The 23074-nt window shown below is 34.1% G+C and overlaps 1 protein-coding gene and 2 long non-coding RNA genes across 7 annotated transcripts in view; 2 read left to right on the forward strand and 1 right to left on the reverse strand.

Annotated features, from left to right (window-relative positions):
* Window positions 1–23074, forward strand: part of lrp1bb (low density lipoprotein receptor-related protein 1Bb) — a 631192-nt gene that overhangs the window by 284059 nt on the left and 324059 nt on the right. For all 4 annotated transcript variants that reach the window (XM_087268160.1, XM_087268163.1, XM_087268161.1 and 1 more), the window contains 3 exons: window positions 2718–2837; window positions 7447–7575; window positions 19498–19755. In XM_087268160.1, coding sequence (XP_087124286.1) covers window positions 2718–2837; window positions 7447–7575; window positions 19498–19755 — 507 coding nt within the window. The remainder of the gene's footprint in view (window positions 1–2717; window positions 2838–7446; window positions 7576–19497; window positions 19756–23074) is intronic.
* On the forward strand, window positions 8309–14374 carry LOC147842418 (uncharacterized). The gene is made up of 3 exons (XR_015499736.1): window positions 8309–9257; window positions 12991–13198; window positions 13552–14374. It is a non-coding gene; the product is annotated as an uncharacterized LOC147842418 (long non-coding RNA).
* Window positions 9528–12998, reverse strand: LOC147842419 (uncharacterized). Of its 2 annotated transcripts, none has more exons than XR_015499709.1 (6): window positions 12672–12998; window positions 12283–12426; window positions 11452–11568; window positions 11320–11361; window positions 10911–10997; window positions 9528–10526 (listed from the first exon to the last, which is right to left on the reverse strand). It is a non-coding gene; the product is annotated as an uncharacterized LOC147842419 (long non-coding RNA). The 2 variants fall into 2 exon arrangements; XR_015499710.2 differs by having other exon boundaries at window positions 10867–10997; window positions 12672–12993.

Raw genomic sequence — 23074 nt, forward strand, 5'->3', positions numbered from 1 at the left:
CATGCACATCCTGGCATTGCTGATATGCCATGTAATGCATGCACCGGCTATCTTGAATGTGTAACGTACTGTATTGGAACCAAATAGTTTTATCTGCATATAAATGGGATTATTATGAGTAAAGAATAACGGTTTTATGCATGTAGTCCCATTCCTGCCTTAAACAGTGGTGCATGCAGATCCTGGCAGAGCAGCTTTGCCAAGTAATGCATGATGTAAAAAACAAAATGTTGACTAACAGTGGGACCGAATCATTTCATTTGCATATACATGGGTTCATTATAATATATTAATATATTATATTGTATAAACAAAAACATGTTTCAATCCCGCAACAATAAATGGATAACCATGAAAGATTTGACTTATTATTTTACTGTTTAACTCCAATGTGTGAGCATAGGCTTGTTTCATAATACACATTTTTTGCTTCAAATTTGACTTTCTTTTAGGCTACAGTATGTGTTAATACAAATGCTTGCTTTATACGACATTGCTTTGTGAACACTTGCTGCTTCTATATGCTGGTTTTAGACTGAATATTTTCCTGTATCACAATGCTATGAACCATTATAGGGTGGTAAATATAATAGCGTAAAAAATAATAGCGTATATTATCTAAAATTTTCATTATTAATGTTAATATTATAAACCGATCAGAGTAAATTATTTCTCACTAATTAAAGGACCGACCCACCACACACACACACACACACACACACACACACACACACACACATTGTTTTGACAGCCTTTAGAGGGGATCAAGCGTTAATAAGGTGGGTCAAACCCCTCAGTACCCTGATAATATACTGTATCTGTTAGGATTGGACTGGTGAATGGGAGGCAAAAGTGACACAGAAGCTGCTAATGAATATGAAGAGTGATTTATTTGGCACAAAGTGTAAAAAAATCCAGTGAAAAGGTGAAGGTGGCAAAAAAAAAAAAACTATAAAGAAAAACAAAATCATATATTATTTACAAGGGATTTATAGGCTTGTTCAGCTAAATCAAAAGATCTGAACAAAATCTGCCAAAACACACTTTCTCCAATATTTACATACAGTAAATACTCCTACAATAACCCACCCGGAGTTGACTAATTCTTCTTGTGATTTCATGACAGTTGGCAACCAGTTTTTTGGAGCATTATCTGGATTGGATTGTGGACCAGGAGTAAACTAACTCATATATTTCTTATTGTAAAGCAAAAAAAATGTTCTCCATATTGCACATACTGTATTTTCCAATAAATAACAACTCTTCTAAATATTAAATTCTGTGACTTTATCCTGTGCTTTTTAAAAAGTTATATACATAGATAAAACAAACACTGACTATACTGTCAATGGGCGCTGTCTTTCTGATGAGACATTAAACTGAGGTCTGGACTCTTTGTGGTCATTAAATCTGATCCACTTTCAAATACAGCTACAGTATGCCATTAATCAAGTGAAATTGTTTTCATATTGCAATATGTATTGCAGGAAAAAAAAAACTTAAGGTAATGTAATTTGTGTAGTTAGTGAATTTGTTCTGTATGGCCATACACCAAAAGCCCTTCACAATCATTAGGGGGGGCGGTCTCTCCACACCACCACCAGTTTGCAGCCTCCACTTGGATGATGCGACTGCAGTCACAGGACAACAGAGCCAGTGCACTCTCCCCACAGCAGCTATAGGTGATACTGCCAATTCAGTGGATAGGGTTAATTGGGAGGCCATTATCGGTAAGGGCAAATGGAGGGAATTTGGCCAGGACACCGGGGTGACACCCCTACTTTTTACAAGAAGTGCCATTGGATTTTAATAACCACTAAGAGCCTTGGTTAAACATCCCATCCAAAAGACGGCACTTGGCTGTGGCTTTATTATAATGGCAGTTTTTATTGGTTTCTTTTCCAATATTGTGCAGCCCTAATATCAATAAAAAAGTAAACTGTATTGTTTGCTCACAATCCCATTTATCTAGTTTCAGAAAATAAGGAACATGGCTATTAGTGTGACTGAGTTGATGTTCCATTGCCATGTGTGTGTGCGTATGTTTTAATCCCCCAAAAGATTGTGCATACAACAAAGAAGTTTTTTTTATTTTTATTTTTATTTAGACCTTGAATTTTTCTCCATGTGGTGCATTTTTCAATCAAAACTGAGTGTTTTGTGTCTGTCCTTCAACAGTATTTTTGTCATTAGTAACGGCAGTTTCATACTCGATTACAAAAAGCCCATTGGACACCAGTCAAGTTTCATAAAAGATGCCAAACAGCCAGCAGCCCGCTTCCATTTTCCGCTTGCTAAAAATAAGCAAAGGTCCACTACATGTGGCAACTATTAATGAAAAACCTAATAGCCAGTTGCGCACGGGGTCTTTTGTGGCCGGTTGATTGAATTTTGAGGGCTGAAGAGTGGGAAGAATTGCTAAAAGCTGCTGCAGGTCTCCACAAAGAACCTTTTTTCTTCCCTCATAGAATTTGGAACAGAAAGGTTAGGTATTTCTTCTAATTTCATCTCTTTTTCCCTCGTGTGGAGCACCTCTCTGATTCTACCCGCACCGAGTGCTATTGATCCCCGCCTCTGGCTCACAACTGTCAGTACGCGCTGGCACATCCTCGTGCTGATGGCAAGGAAGGGCTTTTAGAGGGAGTGAAATCAAAAAGCAATTTACATGTTTTTCCCTCACTCTCAAACTCTTTCTCTTTTTCTCTCTCCTCCCACAGAACTCCTGTCAGCCTGTCACGAGCTGCACTGCCGTTACGGATGCATCATGACCAGAAACGGCACTTTCTGCTTCTGTGCCGATGGCTTCGAGGTGGGAGAGGATGGGCGTAGCTGTAGAGGTAGGCCTTTTTCAGGGTCACAGCAGGCATTGCAGATGAATGATCCGCTTCGGGCGATGGGTTGTCCTTCCCTGGGGTGTCTTTCTTTTCACACCTCCGTCCTGCTTTATTTGATGCGTGGCATCGATTCCGTAGAGGTCGAAGTGACTTCATGGTCGGGTTTGACCTAAATGAGACCCTCAGAGCTTTAGGCATATGATGGTGTCAAATTTTTCTGGTTGCCATTATTCTGATGCTTTGATCATGGTATTGACATCAAATGCAGGAACCCAGCAAGCATTTTTTGTTTTTTAAAAATGTCTAATAGACATCCATTAGTCATCTAAACATAGTCATCTTGGCTAAAACAAGGCTACATTTGGGCTGGCAGGGAAAATCTGATAGACGTCTAAGAAAAGGCCAAAACTAGTCATCCAATAAACAGAAATGAATATAAAGTCTGTCTAATCGGTCTATTTGACGACTAGTCTAGTTTTGGGCTATTCTTAGATGTCTATTAGATTTTCATTGACAGCCCAAATTTAGCTTTGTTTTAGCCAAGCTGTCTATGTTTAGATGTCTATTAGGCCCGGTTTACTCTGTCAGGTCTTGATGCCCAATTCCGATTTGTTGCCTAAATCTGATTTGTTTGCTTGTCTGTTTACACATTCTTTTAATTGTGACCCATATCCGATGAATGTGTTTACACTTGCTATACAATTTACGATATATATAATTTACGTGTGCATAAAGTCGGGTTCTAGCATACACACCACACTAGTCACAATAGCAGAAATGCTTTTAGCTCTGTGAAATTTGCAAAAATTGCCCAACTTTTAAATTATTTTGAATGCCTTAATTCTAATCTGCCTGTTTACATGATAGTCACATTGTCACATATCCGATTTATGTCTGATTTATTTCCACATATGAAAGAGGCCTGAAACTGATCTCTGAATGTCCAAATGCATGCATTTTTTTTGTTTACGCAGTCATAGAACAGATCTGATCTGTCACATATGATCAAAAAATCAGATTTGGGTCACATTTAACTGGCAGTGTAAATGAGGCCTTAGATGTTTATTAAACACAAAAGTATTTTGTGGGAATGGTTATTTTGACCCTATTAAACAATATTTAAGGGGAAAAAAAATACCGTAGGGAAAGTCAATGAATAGATCACCTAATGATTGTCTTCCTAATTTTTTCTCCTTTTTTGTTGAACAAATTCAGCTTATTGTAGATTTATTTGGGGCTTGACTTTTATTTTAGTGTTAGAAATAGTGTAAAAGAGATAGTTCACATAAAATTGTGTCATCATTTACTAACTCTTGAATTGTTTCAAACCAGTTTTTTTTCTTTTCTTTTTTTTCTGTTGAAAACAAAAGAAGATATTTTGAAGATATCAGGAGTCAATGCTTACTAGTTTCCAGCATTCTTCAATATATCTTTCTTTGTGTTTAATGGAGAAAAAAATGCACAAAATGGAAGTCAAGGGTAAATAAATGATGACAGACTTTCATTTGTGGATAAATTATAATTTAAAAAATTTAAGTAATAAATAATTTATTTGAAAGAAAGAGTAAAATTTAAAAATAGCAATTGTCTTTTATGTATATAATTTCATTTATTTACTTATTTACTTAAGGGACATTCTACCAGAAACCTACATTTTCACTTATAAAAGATGTGTCAGGGCCTGACTTGTCATCGTCAAAAAATTATATAAAAACAAGCATAAAAACATACAGTTCAAAGATAGAACACATCCTTGATCACTGTCACCTTCTTCTCCGTCAAAAGATGTAACTTCCGAGTCATAGCCTTAAAGGTGTTTTGCACACATTTTATGATACATTTAATGCAAATATGACAGGACTGACAGAAACATTTATTTTAATTATACAGTGCATCCGGAAAGTGTTCATAGTGCTTCACTTTTTCCACAAATTTTTAATGTTACAGCTTTGTTTTAAATAGATTAAATTCATTTATTTCCTCAAAATTCTACACACAATACCCCATAATGACAATGTGAAACATTTTTATATTTTTTTAATTGTTGCAAATTTATTAAAAAGAAAAAAAAAAAGAAAACTCACAAAAGTATCCACAACCTTTGCCGTGAAGCTCTAAATTGAGCTCAGGTACATTCTGTTTCCACTGATCATTCTTGAGATGTTTCAGCAGCTTATCTGGAGTTTACCTGTTGTAAATTTCAGTTGATTGGACATGATTTAAAAAGGCATACACCTGTCTATATTAGGTCCCAGGGTTGACAGTGCATGTCAAAGCACAAACCAAGCATGAAGACGAAGCAATTGTCTGTAGACCTCCGAGACAGTATTGTCTCGAGGCACAAGGCTGGGGAAGATTACAGAAAAATCTCTGCTGGTCTGAAAGTTCCAATGAGCACAGTGGCCTCCATTATCCGTAAGTGGAAGATGTTTGAAACCTCCAAGACTCGTTCTAGAGCTGACCGACCATCTACGCTGAGTGATCAAGGGAGAAGAGCCATAATCAGGGAGGTGATCAATAAGCCGATGGTCACTCTGTCTGAGCTCCAGCATTCTTCTGTGGAGGGAGGAAAACCTTATAGAAGGACAACCATCTGTGCAAAAATCCACCAATCAGTCCTGTATGTTAGAGAGGCCAGACAGATGCCACTCCCCACCTGGAATTTGCCAAAAGGCATCCAAAGGATCTGGTCTAATGAGACTAAAATCAAACTCTCTGGAGTGAATGCCAGGCATTATGTTTGGAGAAAACCAAGCATTGCTCATCACCAGGCTAATACCATTCCTACAGTAAGGCAAGGCAAGGCAAGGCAAGTTTATTTATATAGCACATTTCATACACAATGTCAATTCAAAGTGCTTTACATAAACAAGAATAAAAGAAACAAGTAAAATAAAAATAAAAACAAATAATAAAAATGCGTAAAAACAAAACAAAACAAAACAAAACATAAAAACAGGTAAAATGTGATATAAAAGAATGAAGAAGATAAGAAAAACATGATAGTGCAATCTGTCAGACGCAGCACAGTGCTCATTCAGTAAAGGCACAGCTAAACAGATGTGTTTTCAGTCTTGATTTGAATGTGCCTTATGTTGGAGCACATCTGATCATTTCTGGAAGCTGATTCCAGCAGCGAGGGGCAGTAAAGCATGGTGGTGGCAGCATCATGCTGCGGGGATGTTTTTCAGCAGCAGGAACTGGAAGACTAGTCAGGAAAGAGGGAAATATGAATGCAGCAATGTACAGAGACATCTTGAATGAAAACCTGCTTCAGAGTGCTCTTGAACTCAGACTGTGGTGATGGCTCATCTTCCAGCAAGACAATGACCCAAAGCACACCGCCAAAATATCAATGGAGTGGATTCACAACAACTCAGTGAATGTCCTTGAGTGGCCCAGCCAGAGCCCAGACCTAAATCCTATTAAACATCTCTGGAGGAATCTGAAAATGGCTGTACACCGTCGCTTCCCATCCAACCTGATAGAGCTTGAGAGGTACTGCAGAGAGAAATGGTCAACATTTCCCAAAGACAGAAGTGCAAAGCTTGTGGCATCATATTCTAAAAGACTTAATAAATGTGCTACAATTAAAATTTTGTATTTTTACATTGTCATTATCGGGTATTGTGTGTAGAATTTTGAGGAAATAAATAAATTTAATCCATTTTGGAATAAGGCTGTAAAACATGGAAAAAGTGAGACCTATGAATACTTTCCAGATGAACTGTACATTTGTAGTATTTATTTGTAAAATGTATTTATAATTTCATGTTTTTTAATAAATTGATGTGAATGAAAACAAATTAAACTTGCTATTTCAGATTTGAGTTATTTGTTTATTTTTTATTTTTTTGTCTAAATAACAATTTTTAGCACAACAATACTATTAAAGCTGTAGGTCCATTTGGGCTAAGGAGAAGGACAATGACAGGGTTTGTACATGTATAAAGTGTTTTTAATAAAGAACAAAAATCAGCGAACCAAACAAATTAAATATTCCTTCACAGAACAACTCACAGAAATCAACCATCAGTCCATTTTAGAAATGTTTTTTGGGATGTAATACTTTTTATTCACTGCATTTATGTTGTTATTTCAATGTACGTTTCTGGTAGAATATCCAAATGTTACTATAAAAACTGCTAAAATGTAAAATAATTACCTACTCAATTTAATGACAATGACATTTTTAATTAAATTGTTCTTAATTTTAGTGGTTCATATAGTTTGTACAATTATTTTTAGCATATAAACTAAAAATCTATATATATATTTTTTTCTATTCCCATTTTCTAAAGCTTACATTCTCTTTTTACTCACCATTTGTTTGAAAAAGAGTATCTGACTCCTATGAAATACAATAAAATAAAATAAAATCATTGAAGAATGGTTCTTCTGGAAAATCAACCAAGACAAATCAGTAACTCACCACTGGACCATTAGCTTAAACAGGCAGATCTCTAGAGAGCGGTGCAAGACAGGACTTGCCCGGAGATATGAGGTGGCACAGGGAGAAGCCACCGAGAGGCCACATTAAGTGGATTTTATGTATTTGGGTCATGTTTGAGCACACCTAATTTGTCATAAATGACTCTTCCTCTGTGTACAGATCATGATGAATGCGCCATGTATGGGACGTGCAGCCAGACCTGCATGAACACCTACGGGTCATTTCGCTGCAGCTGTACAGATGGGTTCAGTCTGCAGCCCAACAGACGCTCCTGCATCGCCAAACATGGTAAGAGCAGACCAAATTAATGACCGCCGATCTGCATAAGCCGCCTCAAATGTTGGCACGTCCTGATATTGTTCTTTCGCAAGAGTGCAGCGACTTGAAACAAGGTGGATTATGACTCTGTGTGATATGAATGAAATTAACTTACAGCTGCACTGCTCTGCTTTAAGCCGCAATTTTCTGACCTTGAAAAAGCACGTTCTAATCCGTGCTTGAGAAATATGCTATGATGATTAGATGCTGTGTTATCTGAAATGAAAAGTACATCAAATACATCAATACATTAAAAACACATTTTCACAGTTTTGTAATAATTTTAAAATCCTGGTATACAGCTGAATTCAGAATTATTAGCCCCCTTTGATTTATTTCTATTTTTTGTTTTTAAATATTTCCTAAATAAAGTTTAACAGAGCAAGGAAACTTTCACAGTATGTCTGATAATGTTTTTTCTTCTGGGGAAAGTCTTATTCGTTTTATTTCTGACAGAATTTAGAAAGTAGTTTTTAATAAAAAAAAAATAAAAAAATAACATTTTAGGGACAAAATTATTAGCCCCTTACAGCTATATATTTTTTTCAATAGTCTACAGAACAAACCATCTTTATACTATAACTTGCCTAATAACCCCAACCTGCCTAGTTAACCTAATTAACTTAGTTAAGCCTTTAAATGTCACTTTAAGCTGTATAGAAGTGTCTTGAAAAATATGTAGTTAAATATTATTTACTGTCATCATGGCAAAGATAAAATAAATCAGTCATTAGAGATGAGGTATTAAAACTATTATAATTAGAAATGTGTTGAAAAAAAAATTCTGTCTAAACATTTTCATTATTATCTCATATTTACTTCAAGTCTGTCATTTAATACATTTAATACATGAATTAGGCCAGACAGAATCTGTTTTTGCTATTTCTGCAGATAATTTTGTTAAAACTCATTGGATTTATGAAGAATGTTTTTAAGAGTATCATAACTTACATTTTTTTTCAGGCGTTTTGGTGCGTTTCTCACAACACTATTTACATTTGCAGAACAGCTAATGTATTTCTCAAAATAATTAGTGTAAACTGCAAAACCTAGATGATAACCTGCAAAAGCGTGTCACTTGCTCAAAATGGATAGCTCATTCCTCAAAAGCAAGTACTGATGTCAATGAAAGTCTCAGTCTAATCAAGATGAAAAGTCCTGACACCATTGTTTATGAACAAGATAGTCAGAAGTCTTTGTCATGTTTTCATTATGACAATTTTACTCTGTACATTTTTTTATGCAAAAGTCAGATTTTGGTGACACTTCCTGAAAATAGTCTAGACAGCACTATACACTATTTGCACAGCCATTTGAAAACTAAAGCAAAGTTAGACATCACTGCATTTAGTGAGGTATCTGAGTACAAGACACTGAATATGTTTGTTTTTTACTGCATATGCTCTTTACAATTCTAATTTATTCACAGCATTGTGCAAAAGAATGAATGCACCCTTATTTACAGCAAACATATTGGGTAGAGCTGTGCACACCTATAAACAATATTGCAGTACATATTGGAACTGAACCTACAGGTCTGTAAATCATTCATAAAATTGTTCAAATTAGAAGACATTTTCTAGAAAAAATTAAAAAAATAAAATAAAATAAAATTAGCTCGACAGATTTTGACAACTAGTTCGTAAGTAAAAGTACACTGTTAGACATTTCAAAGGGTTTTTACAGTAACTTACTGGCAACACTGTTGCCAGTAAGTTACTGTATTTTAGATTTACAGTATACAACTGTAAATCCGTTTACAGCATGTTACTGTAGTGTCTGAAAATGGTTAACTACTGTAAAAACCTAAGTTAACAGTTAGCTACTGTAAACCTTTTAATTTTGTCCTAAATATTTTATAATATTATTTTATTAATATTATTTTAATACTATAGACCTAAAAAAGACACAATTACAAAATATTAACAAAATAAACACTCTTTATTTAAAACATTGGAGATGCTTAAAACAAGCTTAAAAATGTGTAAAAACATTACATTTCAATCATTCAAAATATTTTATTTTAAGAAAAAAAAAAACATTGAAAATGAAAAAGCACATGAACATACATGTACAAAACTAATTTAAGTGTCTGACCTGCATATTGTTGAGAAAAAAAAACCCAATTGTACTAAGTACTACTGACATTAAACCAGACACAATTACAAAATATTCCATTCTTTAAAACATTAATAATGCTTAAAGCATTTAAGGAAAATGTGTGAAAATTACATTAAGCAATAAAATCAACACATTAAAAATAAATAAATCACACAAAGCACTAGAACATACATGTACAATAAAAATTTAAACTTCTGAATTGCATATTGTTGGAAAAATAAATATTTGTAACTATTAGCCGACTCAGAAACAACCCAACTTTAAAATATTACTAGTTCTGGTGTCAAATGCTCAACAAGGTCTGAATTCACATGTTCAAATGCAATTCATCTTTATTTCTATTGCACTTTTACAATGTAGATCAATGATGTCAAAGCAGCTTAACATAGAAGTTCTTGTAAATTGAAGCTGCTTCAGTCCAGTTTTCAGAATTGAAGCAGTAAATGTCACTGCTGAAAGTCCAAACACTGAAGAGCAAATCCACCGATCCACCAATCGTAGCCAAGTGATCCAGTGGCGACAGTGGCATGGAACAAACTTCACCAACTGACGAAAGTGTAGAATAAAATCCCTTGAGAGATACCAGGCTCAGTTGGGCACGACCAGTTCTCCTCTAGCCAAACTTGTGCAAGGCCGCAGTCTAGGCACCAGAGGCTTGAAAGTTCACCAGCGGGTGGTCAGGCTGGCCCATTGGATCAATGCGGAAACTCATTGATCACGTGTGTCTTTTAGGATTCACTCCTCCATGACCACCACAGCATCTGGTCAGGATTTGGCCCAGTCCAGGATTATGAAGAACTCTGGATAAGGACAAACAGACTAACATAAGCATAGAAGAAGCTTGTTTAAAAAAAATAAATCATATACTGGTTAATTATTTTGAAGCATGGCAGCTAGGATGGGGTAGTTTTCAGCTGGTACTGAGCAACTGGCTCCTGCTCATAACCTGCTCACTACCATGTTTAAAAGATAACTAACCAGAATGTCCTGTTTATTTTTTTCCCTAACAAGGTTTTACAAAAACATTGTAGCATTTGTGATGGGTTGATTCACTGCAGGACAGATTAGACTATTTGTTTTATGTATTCCTAATAAACTAAAACTGACTGAATACTGATAAAACTATTGAGAGTGTCTCACCTAATCCAAGTTCTCAGTTAGCTGGTGAAAGAAGGATAACTCACTGTTGTTCATGGTTGTCATTCTCTTCAGTACTTCTCCTGCTATCTTCTGGCTCACTCTGGTTGTTGCTGTGCATTTTGTTTCATCCTCTGGAATTATTTATACAAAAAATTTTATTATTTTACTTATTACAAAATATTTAGGCAACATGAAATGGGGAAAAAGACATTTAATACATAGACAAATGCATGTATCCCAATACTAATTATTGTATTTTGAAATGTCTGACCCATGACAGACCTCAATCTGCTCAAAAATATTATAAACAAAGATGAAAAAAAAAACCTACTAAATGGTTTAATAAAAAAGGGAAAATGATTTTTTTATTTAGCTAGCAACTAAACATGTGACACATTTTGTATTTAAAGTAACGTTAATATATTGAGAAACAAATAGATGTACAGTACTTACTGTTGTATGAGGTCCAGTTTGCACAGGCAGGCTCCCAGTATTCTATATTGAGACCATAAAAAAGCCAAAAATACAGATAAGAATACCATGCTACAATCCACAACCTCCACACAACTTTTTTTATTTGTTTACCTTGGTTGCTTACTGGTCTTGCTTATTTTTTAAGCATAAGGCTGTGCTGATCAAGATGTTCCTCTGAAATGCTGTTTGTTTCTTCAGACAAAACCTGCTGCTGTGCCAGTGCCATATCTAAACAGAAAAAAATATAATGGTAACAATTATGTTAAACCAAATGTCAAGAGTTGTGATAAAAAAATAATTAGCAAACAATAAATAGCAAAAAGGTGGTTATTAGCATAATGCATAGAGGTAAAATTGGTTTTATATTAGCAGATTCAGACTTCCCCCTTAATAATTTAATTTCATAAAAGTATTTGCAAACTCTAAATAGCGAAATCATTTTAGCAGCTAATGACTATCAAAGTACAACATGCTCACGGTCAAATAAACAGTGTTAATGTTGATTTCAAGTCATACTAGCATGCTAATTCTGATCGAATATTCAAAGTAACATGGTAAACAGTATAGAGTCTTCTAAATGAACGAATGTGCGAATATAAAACCAACTTTACCTCTATGCATATTGTAACGTTATAGATTTACGTTAGCGTTCTTATAGGTTACGTCGCGATGTTATTTTCTCAAGCTAACGTTATAAGTTACTCTAAACCAGAGAAAAATAAGTTCACAACATCTAATATATATAGTATAAATCAATATAAGTTAAACGTTGCACGTTAAAATGAGTTTGAGTCCAATTCAGTATAAACTTAGCTCAGTTTAGCTAACAGTTAACATTACCATTTTAAGATCGCTTCAGCCAATGTTGCCGAGCAAACAAATGCTAATAGAGGTGCTCAAATCAATGTCGAGTGTTGTCAGCACAGACAGACGCGCTTTTACCTGGATTATTTGATGGTCTTTCATTCATATTCTTCTGGGGGAAAACACTCTCTGCCGGACCGTTGTCTCGTGCTAAGTGTCCTCCAAAACTGTCTGCATACCTCTGGTTCCCTCCTAAACCAAAACCCGCTGCAACACCGGTTCCTATGTAAATAAATAAAAAGATATGACGAGAACAATGGCAAATAGTCATAAACAGTCTTATTTAAAGTAATAGTAGTGGTAATGTAATGAATTAAATAAAGGTAACATCTTAATATATGATATATTTCTCAAATGGGCGAAATAACGCCAAGCCAGAGAAAATAATAATAGCCAACTTTATACTTTACTTTGTTCTATTCTCGTCCACAAAACATTCTGTAAAATGAAACACTGCCTCAGCTTACCAGAGTAAAGTTTGTTAAATCCAGTATGTTCTTCAGGCACACTAATAAATTGTCCTCCAGAATTGCTCCAGGGTCCTCAGGCAAAATGTGGTGCAGAGTAGTCGAATCGCCGCAAGGTGGCGTTGAAGCAGTTGTGGAAAATACAGTATAATACACGAATTTTTACAAATACAGTACATCGCTGTATATGTTGTTCGACGTCACACTAAATTCCCATAATGCAACGGTAAATACAGTTATTTACCGTAAAAGGAATTTGCAGTATTACACTGGGTGAAATACAGTAAATAACTGTGTAATTTACAGAAATGTCTAACAGTGTAAGTAATGAAATGAGAACTATTAGTTTTATATGGACGGACTATTCAGCATTCACAAGTTAAGTTTGACTGACATGACTTAAGCAAATGATAATGTTATTAAACAGCAGACCGTTGTATGAAAGCAGTTGATGAATGTCCAAAAGCATCTGCAGTTTGTTGTAAGGAATGAGAAACTGCTACTAGGATGTGCACAAATAACTAATTGTTTTGAAAAATGCATTAACTGTTGTGCAAATGTAAATAGTGTTGTGAGAAATGCACCAAATGAATGAGAAAAAACTGTAATATATGAAATAAAAAATAATAAATTTTTAACTTTTATTTATTGTTTACAATAAATAATGTTAATAATAAAATAAAATAAAATAACTAGATTGACTTATTTGGTAAACAAAGCAAGTCTCTCATATAATATTGCTACTAAAAGACAGAAAATTTACTTTACTAACTGGATTGTTACTAAAAGATATGAACATTTTAATATTACTATCATTATATAGTAATAATACACAATAATGTTAATAAATATTAAAACACTGTAATGTTAGGGAAATTAGTTTGAAAACTGAATAAATATTTGCACACATTTACACAAGTAAATAAATAGACTCAAATAATAATTCTATAGGACTGTAAATTTAACTATATTCATCAAAACATCACTGTTTTTACTGTACTTCCCATTACATAAATACAGTCTTGGTGAACATGAGAGACTACTTTCAAAAGCATTTAAAATCCTAATCATTTAAAAGCTTTGATCAATACTGCATCGCATATAATTAATTAACAAGTAAATGAAAAAGTCCATCAAAATGAAAAACTAGTACAAAACATGCTAAACAAACTACAGCTATGTGATTGATAGCACACTTTTTCCTTTTAAATTATTTCGCAGTATATTTATTCTTGTTTTTTTTAAGAATCTTATTAAACATTCACCTTTGTAATGGCCATGTCATCCTCTGGTGACCTCCGTCAGACGGCCCGGTAAAGTAGATGCCTTGAAATTTATATGCATGAGCTTCTACATCTAATGCAAACCCCATAGTTATCCTAGAGCAACAACCTCTTTCTGCTAAATTAATATTAATGTGGGTGAGCACTGAGTTCAGTTAAGTTTATGGGTAATGATATTCAGTTTATTCCTCATAGGAAAGCAGTCACATTGATTAAACGCGGGACAGGTTCTGCATCCAGCAGCAAGGTGTGCAGCTGCCTCAAAGCTATTTCCCAACCAGTGTACAGTGGCGTAATCTCCATTTCATTTAAAATATGTGTGCACCGCACCAATATAAATACAAGGACGCATCGTTTTTTTTAGGTCACAAGGCTTTGGCGCAAGGCTTTCAATTTATTACCCTTTTTTCTTGGTTATGCAAAAATTAGAAAAAAAAAACATTAAGGAAACCTTGCATTATGTCATTTTGCAAACAGTATGGATACTGTTACACTGAGAATGTTCCATGAATAACTAGGTTTTTAAAGTTAAGTTTTAAAAAATCAAAGCATAAATGCATTCTTGGAGCATAAGAGATATAATGTTTTGTGGCTTCCTTATAATCTATAGGATAGTTCATGCAAGCTAGTCTCATTTCATCTTTCTAGTGTATTATTCATCTAATCCAAAATGTTCATTTGGTGTTTAACTGTACTGTAGGTTTTGAGATAAAATGTTTTGCGTAGTGGTATGGAGATGCAATTTGGTCAAGACTTCATGAAACTACTTTAGCTGTGCATTTATCCAGCCTGATCTCTTGAGAAATCTTAACTATTTTGTGTTGCTGAAAAATGGCAGGGCGAAGCAGTGGCGCATTAGGTTGTGCTGCCGCCTCACAGCAAAAAGGTTGCTGGGTCGCTGGTTCGAGAATCAGCTCAGTTGGCGAATCTGTGTGGAGTTTGCATTTTCTCCCTGCGTTCACGTGGGTTTCCTCTGGGTGCTCCGGTTTACCCCACAGTCCAAAGACATGCGGTACAGGTGAATTGGGTAGGCTAAGTTGTCCGTAGTGTATGAGTGTGTGTTTGAATGTGTGTGTGGATAGTTCCCAGAGATGGGTTGCGGCTGGAAGGGCATCCGCTGCGTAAAAACTTGCTGGATAAGTTGGTGGTTCATTCCGCTGTGGCGACCCCGATTAATAAAGGGACTAAGCCGACAAGAAAATGAATGAATGAATGAAAAAATGGCTAATTACTGTAGTGTAAATTAATTTAATTTACATGAAAACACATTGCATGCCAAACCCAACCATTATAGAGGATAAGAAATGTAAATACAAATATAAGAATGAGATTTTACAAATTAGCCTCTAAATAGCCAGCTGGTTTATCTGAAAATAATTATTTAATCCGCCAATCATTCAGCAGTCAGTCTCACATAAGAAAGAGGCTAAATGAATATACAAATTAATTATTAATTCATTGATAATTATACAAAACATGTTTGAACCATTTGTACATAGACATAAATACAAGGACATATATTTTTAAACTTTTTAACCAGCACCCCATTTTAAAACATTTTCCAGAAAATGTCTGTAGCTTTTAAACCCTGAGGTCTATGTTCACAAGTCTGGTTTTGTTTGAAATTTGACATCGGCTAGTTTGGTACTCAAGGGTAAAAATAACTCAAAGTGATAAAGGTTATGTTAAAATATAGGTGAAAGTGAGTTGTGATTACTTTAAATGAAATTCATTAAAGGGAAAAATAATGTATCAGAATAGTGTCATGGAAACACCTAAAAGGTAAAGCTGAATGTCTGACCATGTTTTGATTCAAATTTGAGGATGGTACGCCCAAAAATATAACTTCTGTAAGCTTTTATTTCAAGTGTGCATAAGGCATTTTTGAGGCTTCCATAGATAATACACTTTAATACTCACTATGTGCAATGGTTTGTTTACAACATCAAAATTACACTATGGGTCTTGAAAGCTGCAAAATGTCCATTTACAAAATGTTAATATGACAGCAAATTCAACTGTTTGCGACACTTTAATGCTTAAAATGGATGAAAATCAAATGTTAATCACTGATGTTTGTACACAAAAGAAACTGAGAAGGCCAGTTAGCACCAAGGACGTGAATATAGTGGAGGTAACTATTTTAGCATTCACATCAATGATAATGTTCTGTTTATTATACACTATCAAACAAAAAGGTACACTGGGGCAGCACCTTTTCAAAATGTGCACATTTGAACCCTTTTTACTCACCTATAGCCTGTCTCTGGCTCATTTTATATAATTTAAGAACACCTTAATAATTAAATAATACAAACTAGTAGCTTTAGAAAAGGTACTGTTTCAGTGAAAGCATTACTACTTTTTTTATTATTTTTATTTTAGTATTTTTATGAACATTAGCCAACATTCTGACTATGTTTCCCATTACTATTTACTGTTTTGCTAAGCACAGCAGTCAATCCAATTTTAGCAACCTGAAATGTTCCTGGGAAGGCAGAAAATAATGATGCTTTATTTATGATCCACTCTTCCACAATTGTCTTACCAATATACTGTACACGTGTTCACCAATTCTGCTCTAATCTGTATTTTTAAAAATGTTTTAACGCCTTTAGCTAGAGAGATTCAAATATATGCAGCACGTTTTCTCCCTGTTTCATAATAATTCTCACCGCTTTTGAAAAACGAACCATTGAACACTGGGATTGAATCGTGCTTTTTATTAAAACGACTGCAATTACCTGAGCCTAAACAAATGACCAATCTACAAAAGGGATTACAATCCATTTGGATTTGTAGTCAGTGTTTTCCCTACAAAGCCCCCTTATTACAAAGCAGGCGATTTAATGATAAACTTGATTGGATTTGTGGCTGGTGGGGAGAAACTCTCACAGGCAGGTGCCATTAGGCTAGTAATCACCGGCATGGCTGATAAAGACAGAGAATAGCTGTCCTTCAGGCCCCGCTCTTCATAAAACTCAGCCTCCACTTAATCCTCAATGTCTGGCTTATCTTCCACCAATAGCTCCATTATTTCTGTCCCTTGGCACTGCAACACTGATATAAGGACTGTAGCAGAATCTCCCAAGCAAACCGCCTCAATTTTTTCTGGTCCCTATAGGAAAGAGAGGCAGAGCTGTGTGGTTTAGTCTGAATCCATTCATGATCCATTTTCAATATCTTTGAGAGACAAACCTTTTCTGAAATAAATGGATTGTTGAGAACTGATAAAGACTTTGATAATCTCACTTTTCTTCAGCTTGTTTATCAGGGATTCCTACAGCGGAAATCATTCACCTTTCATTTTAATTTCATTGATTTGTTTGTGTGTTGCTTCATTCATTTGTTCATTAGTTTGTTCAATCATTTGTTCTTGTTTCTTTATTCCTAAGTTAGTTAGTTAGTCCATTAGTCCGTTAGTCAGTCAGTCAGTCAGGCAGTCAGTTACTTAGTTAGTTACTTAATTAGTTTATTCGCTTGTTTGTTCATTTGCTTGTTCGTTCGTTTGTTCGCTCCTTCGCTCAAATGCTCCTTCGCTCAATCAATCATTCGTTTGCTCATTTCTTCATTCGTTTGTTCATTCATCCGCTTATTCATTTGCTCGTTCTCTTATTCGTTCGCTTGTTTCTTATTCGTTTGCTCACTAATTTTCTCGTTTGTTTGTTTGCTTGTTCGCTCGTCACTTCATTTGCTTGTTTGTTTGTTTTCTCGCTCATTCATTTGCTATCTTTTGTTTGTTCACTCTCTCGCTCGTTTATTCGCTTGCTTGTTGTTGGCTTGCTCATTTGTTTGTTCGTTTGCTTGTTCGTTTGTTCACTAGTTCATGCATTTGTACATTTGTTTGTTCGCTCGTTCTTTTGTTGGTTCTTTTGCTTGTCCATTCATTTGTTCATTTGTTTGCTCGCTTGCTCATTCATTTGTTTACTTGCCTGCTCATTTTTTCGTTCGCTTGTTTTTTTTGTTCATTTGTTTCAGTCATTAATTAGTTTGTTTAGAAAATGAAAATGTCCTGAATACCAAAAGTTTAACTATATCTATTAAAAGTTAATTAATTTAGGAAGTTAAATAATTACTATTATCATGTTTAAATATGACTAAGAAAAAAACATAAACATAATAAAGTAAACATAAACAAGAAAATTTTTATTTTGAGCAATTTTTATTTTAAGCAAAAAAGTAATAAATAAAAATTCCAAACACATAAATTGTAAATCCAGAGAAATTAATATTTTTTAAATATAGATTTATATAAGTATTGAGTGACAATTTAAATGTAGCTGTTTTCATTTGAAATAATTTTAGATTTATAGTTTTATTAACAGTTAAATGTTTGTATTCTAATATTTCTTTTTCATTTTGGTATATTTTACTCTGATTTAAAAGAAGTTAATTTAGAAAAAAAATGTTCTGTGTTCTTGTCATTTGTACGTAAACATCCGCGAAATCTATAATCTTCAGTTATCAATGGGAAAGCTAGGTTGCTGCCGGAAGTGGTGTTAGTAAGGCCAGCAGTAGGCGCTCAACCTGCGGTCTGTGTGGGTCCTAATGCTCCAGTAGAGTGAAAGGGACACTATACTGCTCAGTGAGCGCCGTCGTTCGGATGAGACGTTAAGCCGAGGCTCCAACTCTCTGTGGTTGTTAAAAATCGCAGGATGCCCTACGAAAAAGAAAAGAGGTTTAACCTGGCATCCTGGCCAAATTTGCCTATTGGCCTCTGTCCTTTATGGCCTCCTAACCATCCCCATATCATAATTGGCTACATCACTCTGTCTCCTCTCCACCAATCATCTGGTTTGTGGTGTGCGCTCTGGTGCAAAATGGCTGCTGTTTTGTCATCCTGGTGGATGTTGCACACTGGTGGTGGATGAGGAGATTCCCCTCAATGTGTAAAGTGCTTTGAGTGTCTTTAAGAAAAAAAAAAAAAAAAAAAAAAAAAAAAAAAAAATATATATATATATATATATATATATATATATATATATATATATATATATATATATATATATATATATATATATATATATATATATATATATCTATATATATATATATATAAATGTAAGAAATTATTAATAATATTGACTAATGTCATTAATGGGCACTAATGTCATCGATGGCAAGCACTGTAATGTGTGTATATATAATTTATATATTTAAATTATTATATTTAACATATATTTTAATATAAACATATTTTAATTTGTATATTGTTTTGTTATTTTAGGTTTGTTACCCTAGTTAAATGAAAAAGAAAACATTTTTGTTAACTATGTTTTTTAATGATCTATATATTATTATACAATGCGAGTATAATACACACCTTCACCTTTGAAATACATTGCGAAACGGAACAAGAACAAAAATATCCTACTGACTGCTGTGATTTGAAAATGGGTTTCTGTCCTGAGAGACGTGTTTCTCAATTACCCGTGGCCTCTGCAGAAGCCCGTATTATCCTGTTCTCCTGAAAGCCCGGAATGCCCAGGAAAATGCCTGGCCTCAAGCTGTCTTCTCACTATTTTCCTATCCATCTTTTCCAGAGCCCGGCGAAAGTCCTGCCGCGCTGCTGATTGGAGGCTCGGATAATATTATAATCACAGCCCTAAATGGATCCCGCCTGCAAACCCTCAAACAACTGGACTCGAATGGGACTCATGGCTTGGATTTCAACCATAAAGAGGAATCAGTATGCTGGGTCACATCTTCAGAGTCCTCCGGACAACTGCGCTGCGCCAGAATGAAGAAAGCAAGTGGCTTCACTAAAGAGCAGGAAGTCAAAACCGTCCAGAATCTTCACGGTATGATTGCTGTTAAAAACTTCTTCTTACACTGAGATCATGCTGAAATATAACTATTGATGCATTTGTTTTATTTATGAGTAATGCAAGATGATCAAATGTATAGTTGTATGGGATTTAGAGTTGGATAAGACATTTAAATTCCAATTCATTTGAAATAGGAGTTCTGATTTAATGTGTTTGAATTAAATTAGACAAAATAAAAGACATTTATTATATTTCAAAATTAAATAATATTAATATACACATTATACTGGGCATTTACAGAAAATATAGATTATATAAACCCTTTTTAAATGCTTCCTTGAAATTTGAAGATCTGCAATTCATAATATATTTATAATATATTTATTTATTTATTTTTTGTAATGCTGGTAGAAGATCTAATTTCCCACAGTTATCCACCAAAATGTACACTAATATTATACAAATAATTATAATATAAAGTTTTAGGAACATTTCAGTGCACTTATTTGCAAAAAAAAAAAATAAAAATGTCAATGCATCAATATTAAGCATTCAGAGTTTGAAATATTGGATGAAGAACAAAGGAAAATACTGGATTTTACAGATATGGGTATGGTTTTATGATCTATGATATTAGTTTTATTACATAAAATAATTAAATTATTATTATTGTTATTATTGTTATTATTTTCGAAAATGACAATTTGTCAGAATAACAGAATTATATTTTATTTTTGCTATTCCACCAAATTTTGATTTATTAACTTGTCATTTCTGAAGTTAAAAACAATTGCTTTGTCTGTCTGTATGCCAAGAAATGTTTTGGTCTCACTTTATATTGTGTTGCTTGAACCTGTGAACTTGCATGGTAACTAGTCTAAATGAGTAAGTAGTATGTAGCACTGTTATTAAAAACATTGCACAAAAGATTGGGAATAATTTTTTTTTACACTTTACTTACATACGGTATTAACACATTGGGTGGACAGTTCCTGAGGAGTTACCATATAGAATAGAATATATTTTTACAAGTTAAACAATGATTTGTGACCATTATACAGTGTACATTGAGTGGACAACTGTTATCATATTAGATAAAACCTTCTAATGCATCGTTAGTTTTGCCATTCTTATTCTAATAAAATCTTCAGAAGTACATGGTATGCAAACAGCTGTGGAAGTGAGAAAACACCTGTAAGTACATGTTGTTACACAATGCACTTACAGTACATAATTCATGTTACAGATGCGTATTTTCTTTGTGTTGTCCTGTTACACATTTGAACTTACAAATACTATTCAGTGGATTGTTACGTGTGTGTAGTTACACCAGTTTTACACAAGTAAATACTATGTACCAATGTGTAGTCACAGTACATTAACCAACACCTAATATAAAGTGGGACCAAAGTTTTAAATGACAAAAAAAATAATTAAATAAATTTGTATGAAATGCCATCAGTATACATCGGTTGAAGTGGTTTACTCAGTAAAAACTAAATTATGTTTACTTTATATATTATAAATTAGAAATCCAGAAAATCTGAGATTTCTCAAGTGGTCTTGAGAATAGGGGCTAAAAAAGATGTTAAAAACTAAGTCCATTGTGATTTTCTCATGAGGCCTCATTTTCTTATTCTGAACAAAACTTTTAGTGTAATACTGAGTTCTGCTTGACTGAATAATGCTTATCTATGCAAGCTGAATGGATGCTAACAGAGCTTATCATTTATTTATCGCTACATGAATCGGTTTATGCACTTTTGTGTAGCTCTTCCTTCCGTATATTCCATTAAGCATTCATTAAAAGGTCTCAGATTGAAAATGATGTATTACACATTTAATAATTAGTCCATTAGTTTTCAGTCTTGAATTAAAGAATAAGAACATGTTCTCATTTGGGAGTATTGATCCAAATAATAGCCTCTAAACCAAGAATATCTTTATGATATAAAGCACAGCGTTTCAGTTGCAGCATATTTAAAGTCTGGGGCAGTGCATTAGGGACTAATGGACCCCAAGTTTATAATGTTGGGAAAATAAATAACTTACTAATATGACTTATAATGACTTACTTTATGGGGCACTTTTTGTTTTGATAAGTGGTATACATTTTTCATGTCAGTTAAAAAAAAAAATAATAATTTTAACTGTACAGTTTTTTTCTTTTGGCTTATGTTTTATAGCCAAAACTTTTTTTTAAACAACTTTTGAAATCTAAAATTTAAATTAATAGTTCTGGGAGAGAAATGATATATCGTGATGCATCTATATACTGTATATTATTAATGTATTAATCTGTTTTAATACATTTAACACATGGATCAAAGATGATATGACCCATTTTGGTGTTCATGTTAAATTAAATATGCAGAAAACATAATACGAATAATTTAATAGATGATTCATTGATGTTTCAGAAAATAAAATGTCATAAAATGGGTGAAAAAAAAATGTTTCTGGGTAGCACAATCGCTTCACAGCAAGAAGATCACTGGTTCGAGCCCCGGCTTGGTCAGTTGGCGGTTCTGTTTGGAGTTTGCATGTTCTCCCCATGTTCGCATGGGTTTCCACATGGTGCTCCGGTTTCCTCCACAAGTTCAAAGACATGTGGTATAGGTGAATTGGGTTAGCTAAATTGTCCGTACTGTATGTGTGTAAATGGATGTGTATGGATGTTTCCCAGTAATAGGTTGCAGCTGGAAGGGCATCCACTGCGTAAAACATATGCTGGATAAGTTGGCAGTTCATTCCGCTGTGACGACTCCAGGTTAATAAAGGGACTAAGCCGAAAAGAAAATGAAAGAATCATTGAATGAATGAAAAAACAATGTTCATTCCAAGGCTTTTCAAAATACCAACTCTCAAAGAAACTTGTAAAGTGGTTCTGAATTTTGCTTGCAACATGCATGCACAGATTTAAATGTAAACCCAAAATGGACATAATTTAGTCAATTTCACATTTGACTTCAATCATGACAGCCCTAGTCATTTAGTTTAGCAGTGTAAATATCTTTTTTGCTCTCATGTTTTACATTTTTACATGAAATTGGGAATTTTGTGAAATCAGCAAACTTAAATGAATCATGAACTATGTTAGATTTGTTTGTACTTAATTTTCTGCGTATAATGGATATTTGTTGCATTAAAACATCATTTATTAGTAATTTGACTATTTTTTGTGCTATTTTTGACCCCTCATCAGATTGTTCTGTTTGTAGTCTCATAAGGAAACACCCACTGCTTTGATTGGCTAACAGTTTTGAATATTAGTCCCTGGCGTCTGGCTGAGATCAATACCTTTTATTTAATTTGGCTAGCTAAAGCAATTTACTCCTAGGAAGGGGTAGAA

This window comes from Danio rerio, chromosome 9 (assembly GCF_052040795.2).
Source record: "Danio rerio strain M-AB ecotype USA chromosome 9, GRCz13ab, whole genome shotgun sequence".
Classification (NCBI taxonomy): Eukaryota; Metazoa; Chordata; class Actinopteri; order Cypriniformes; family Danionidae; genus Danio; species Danio rerio.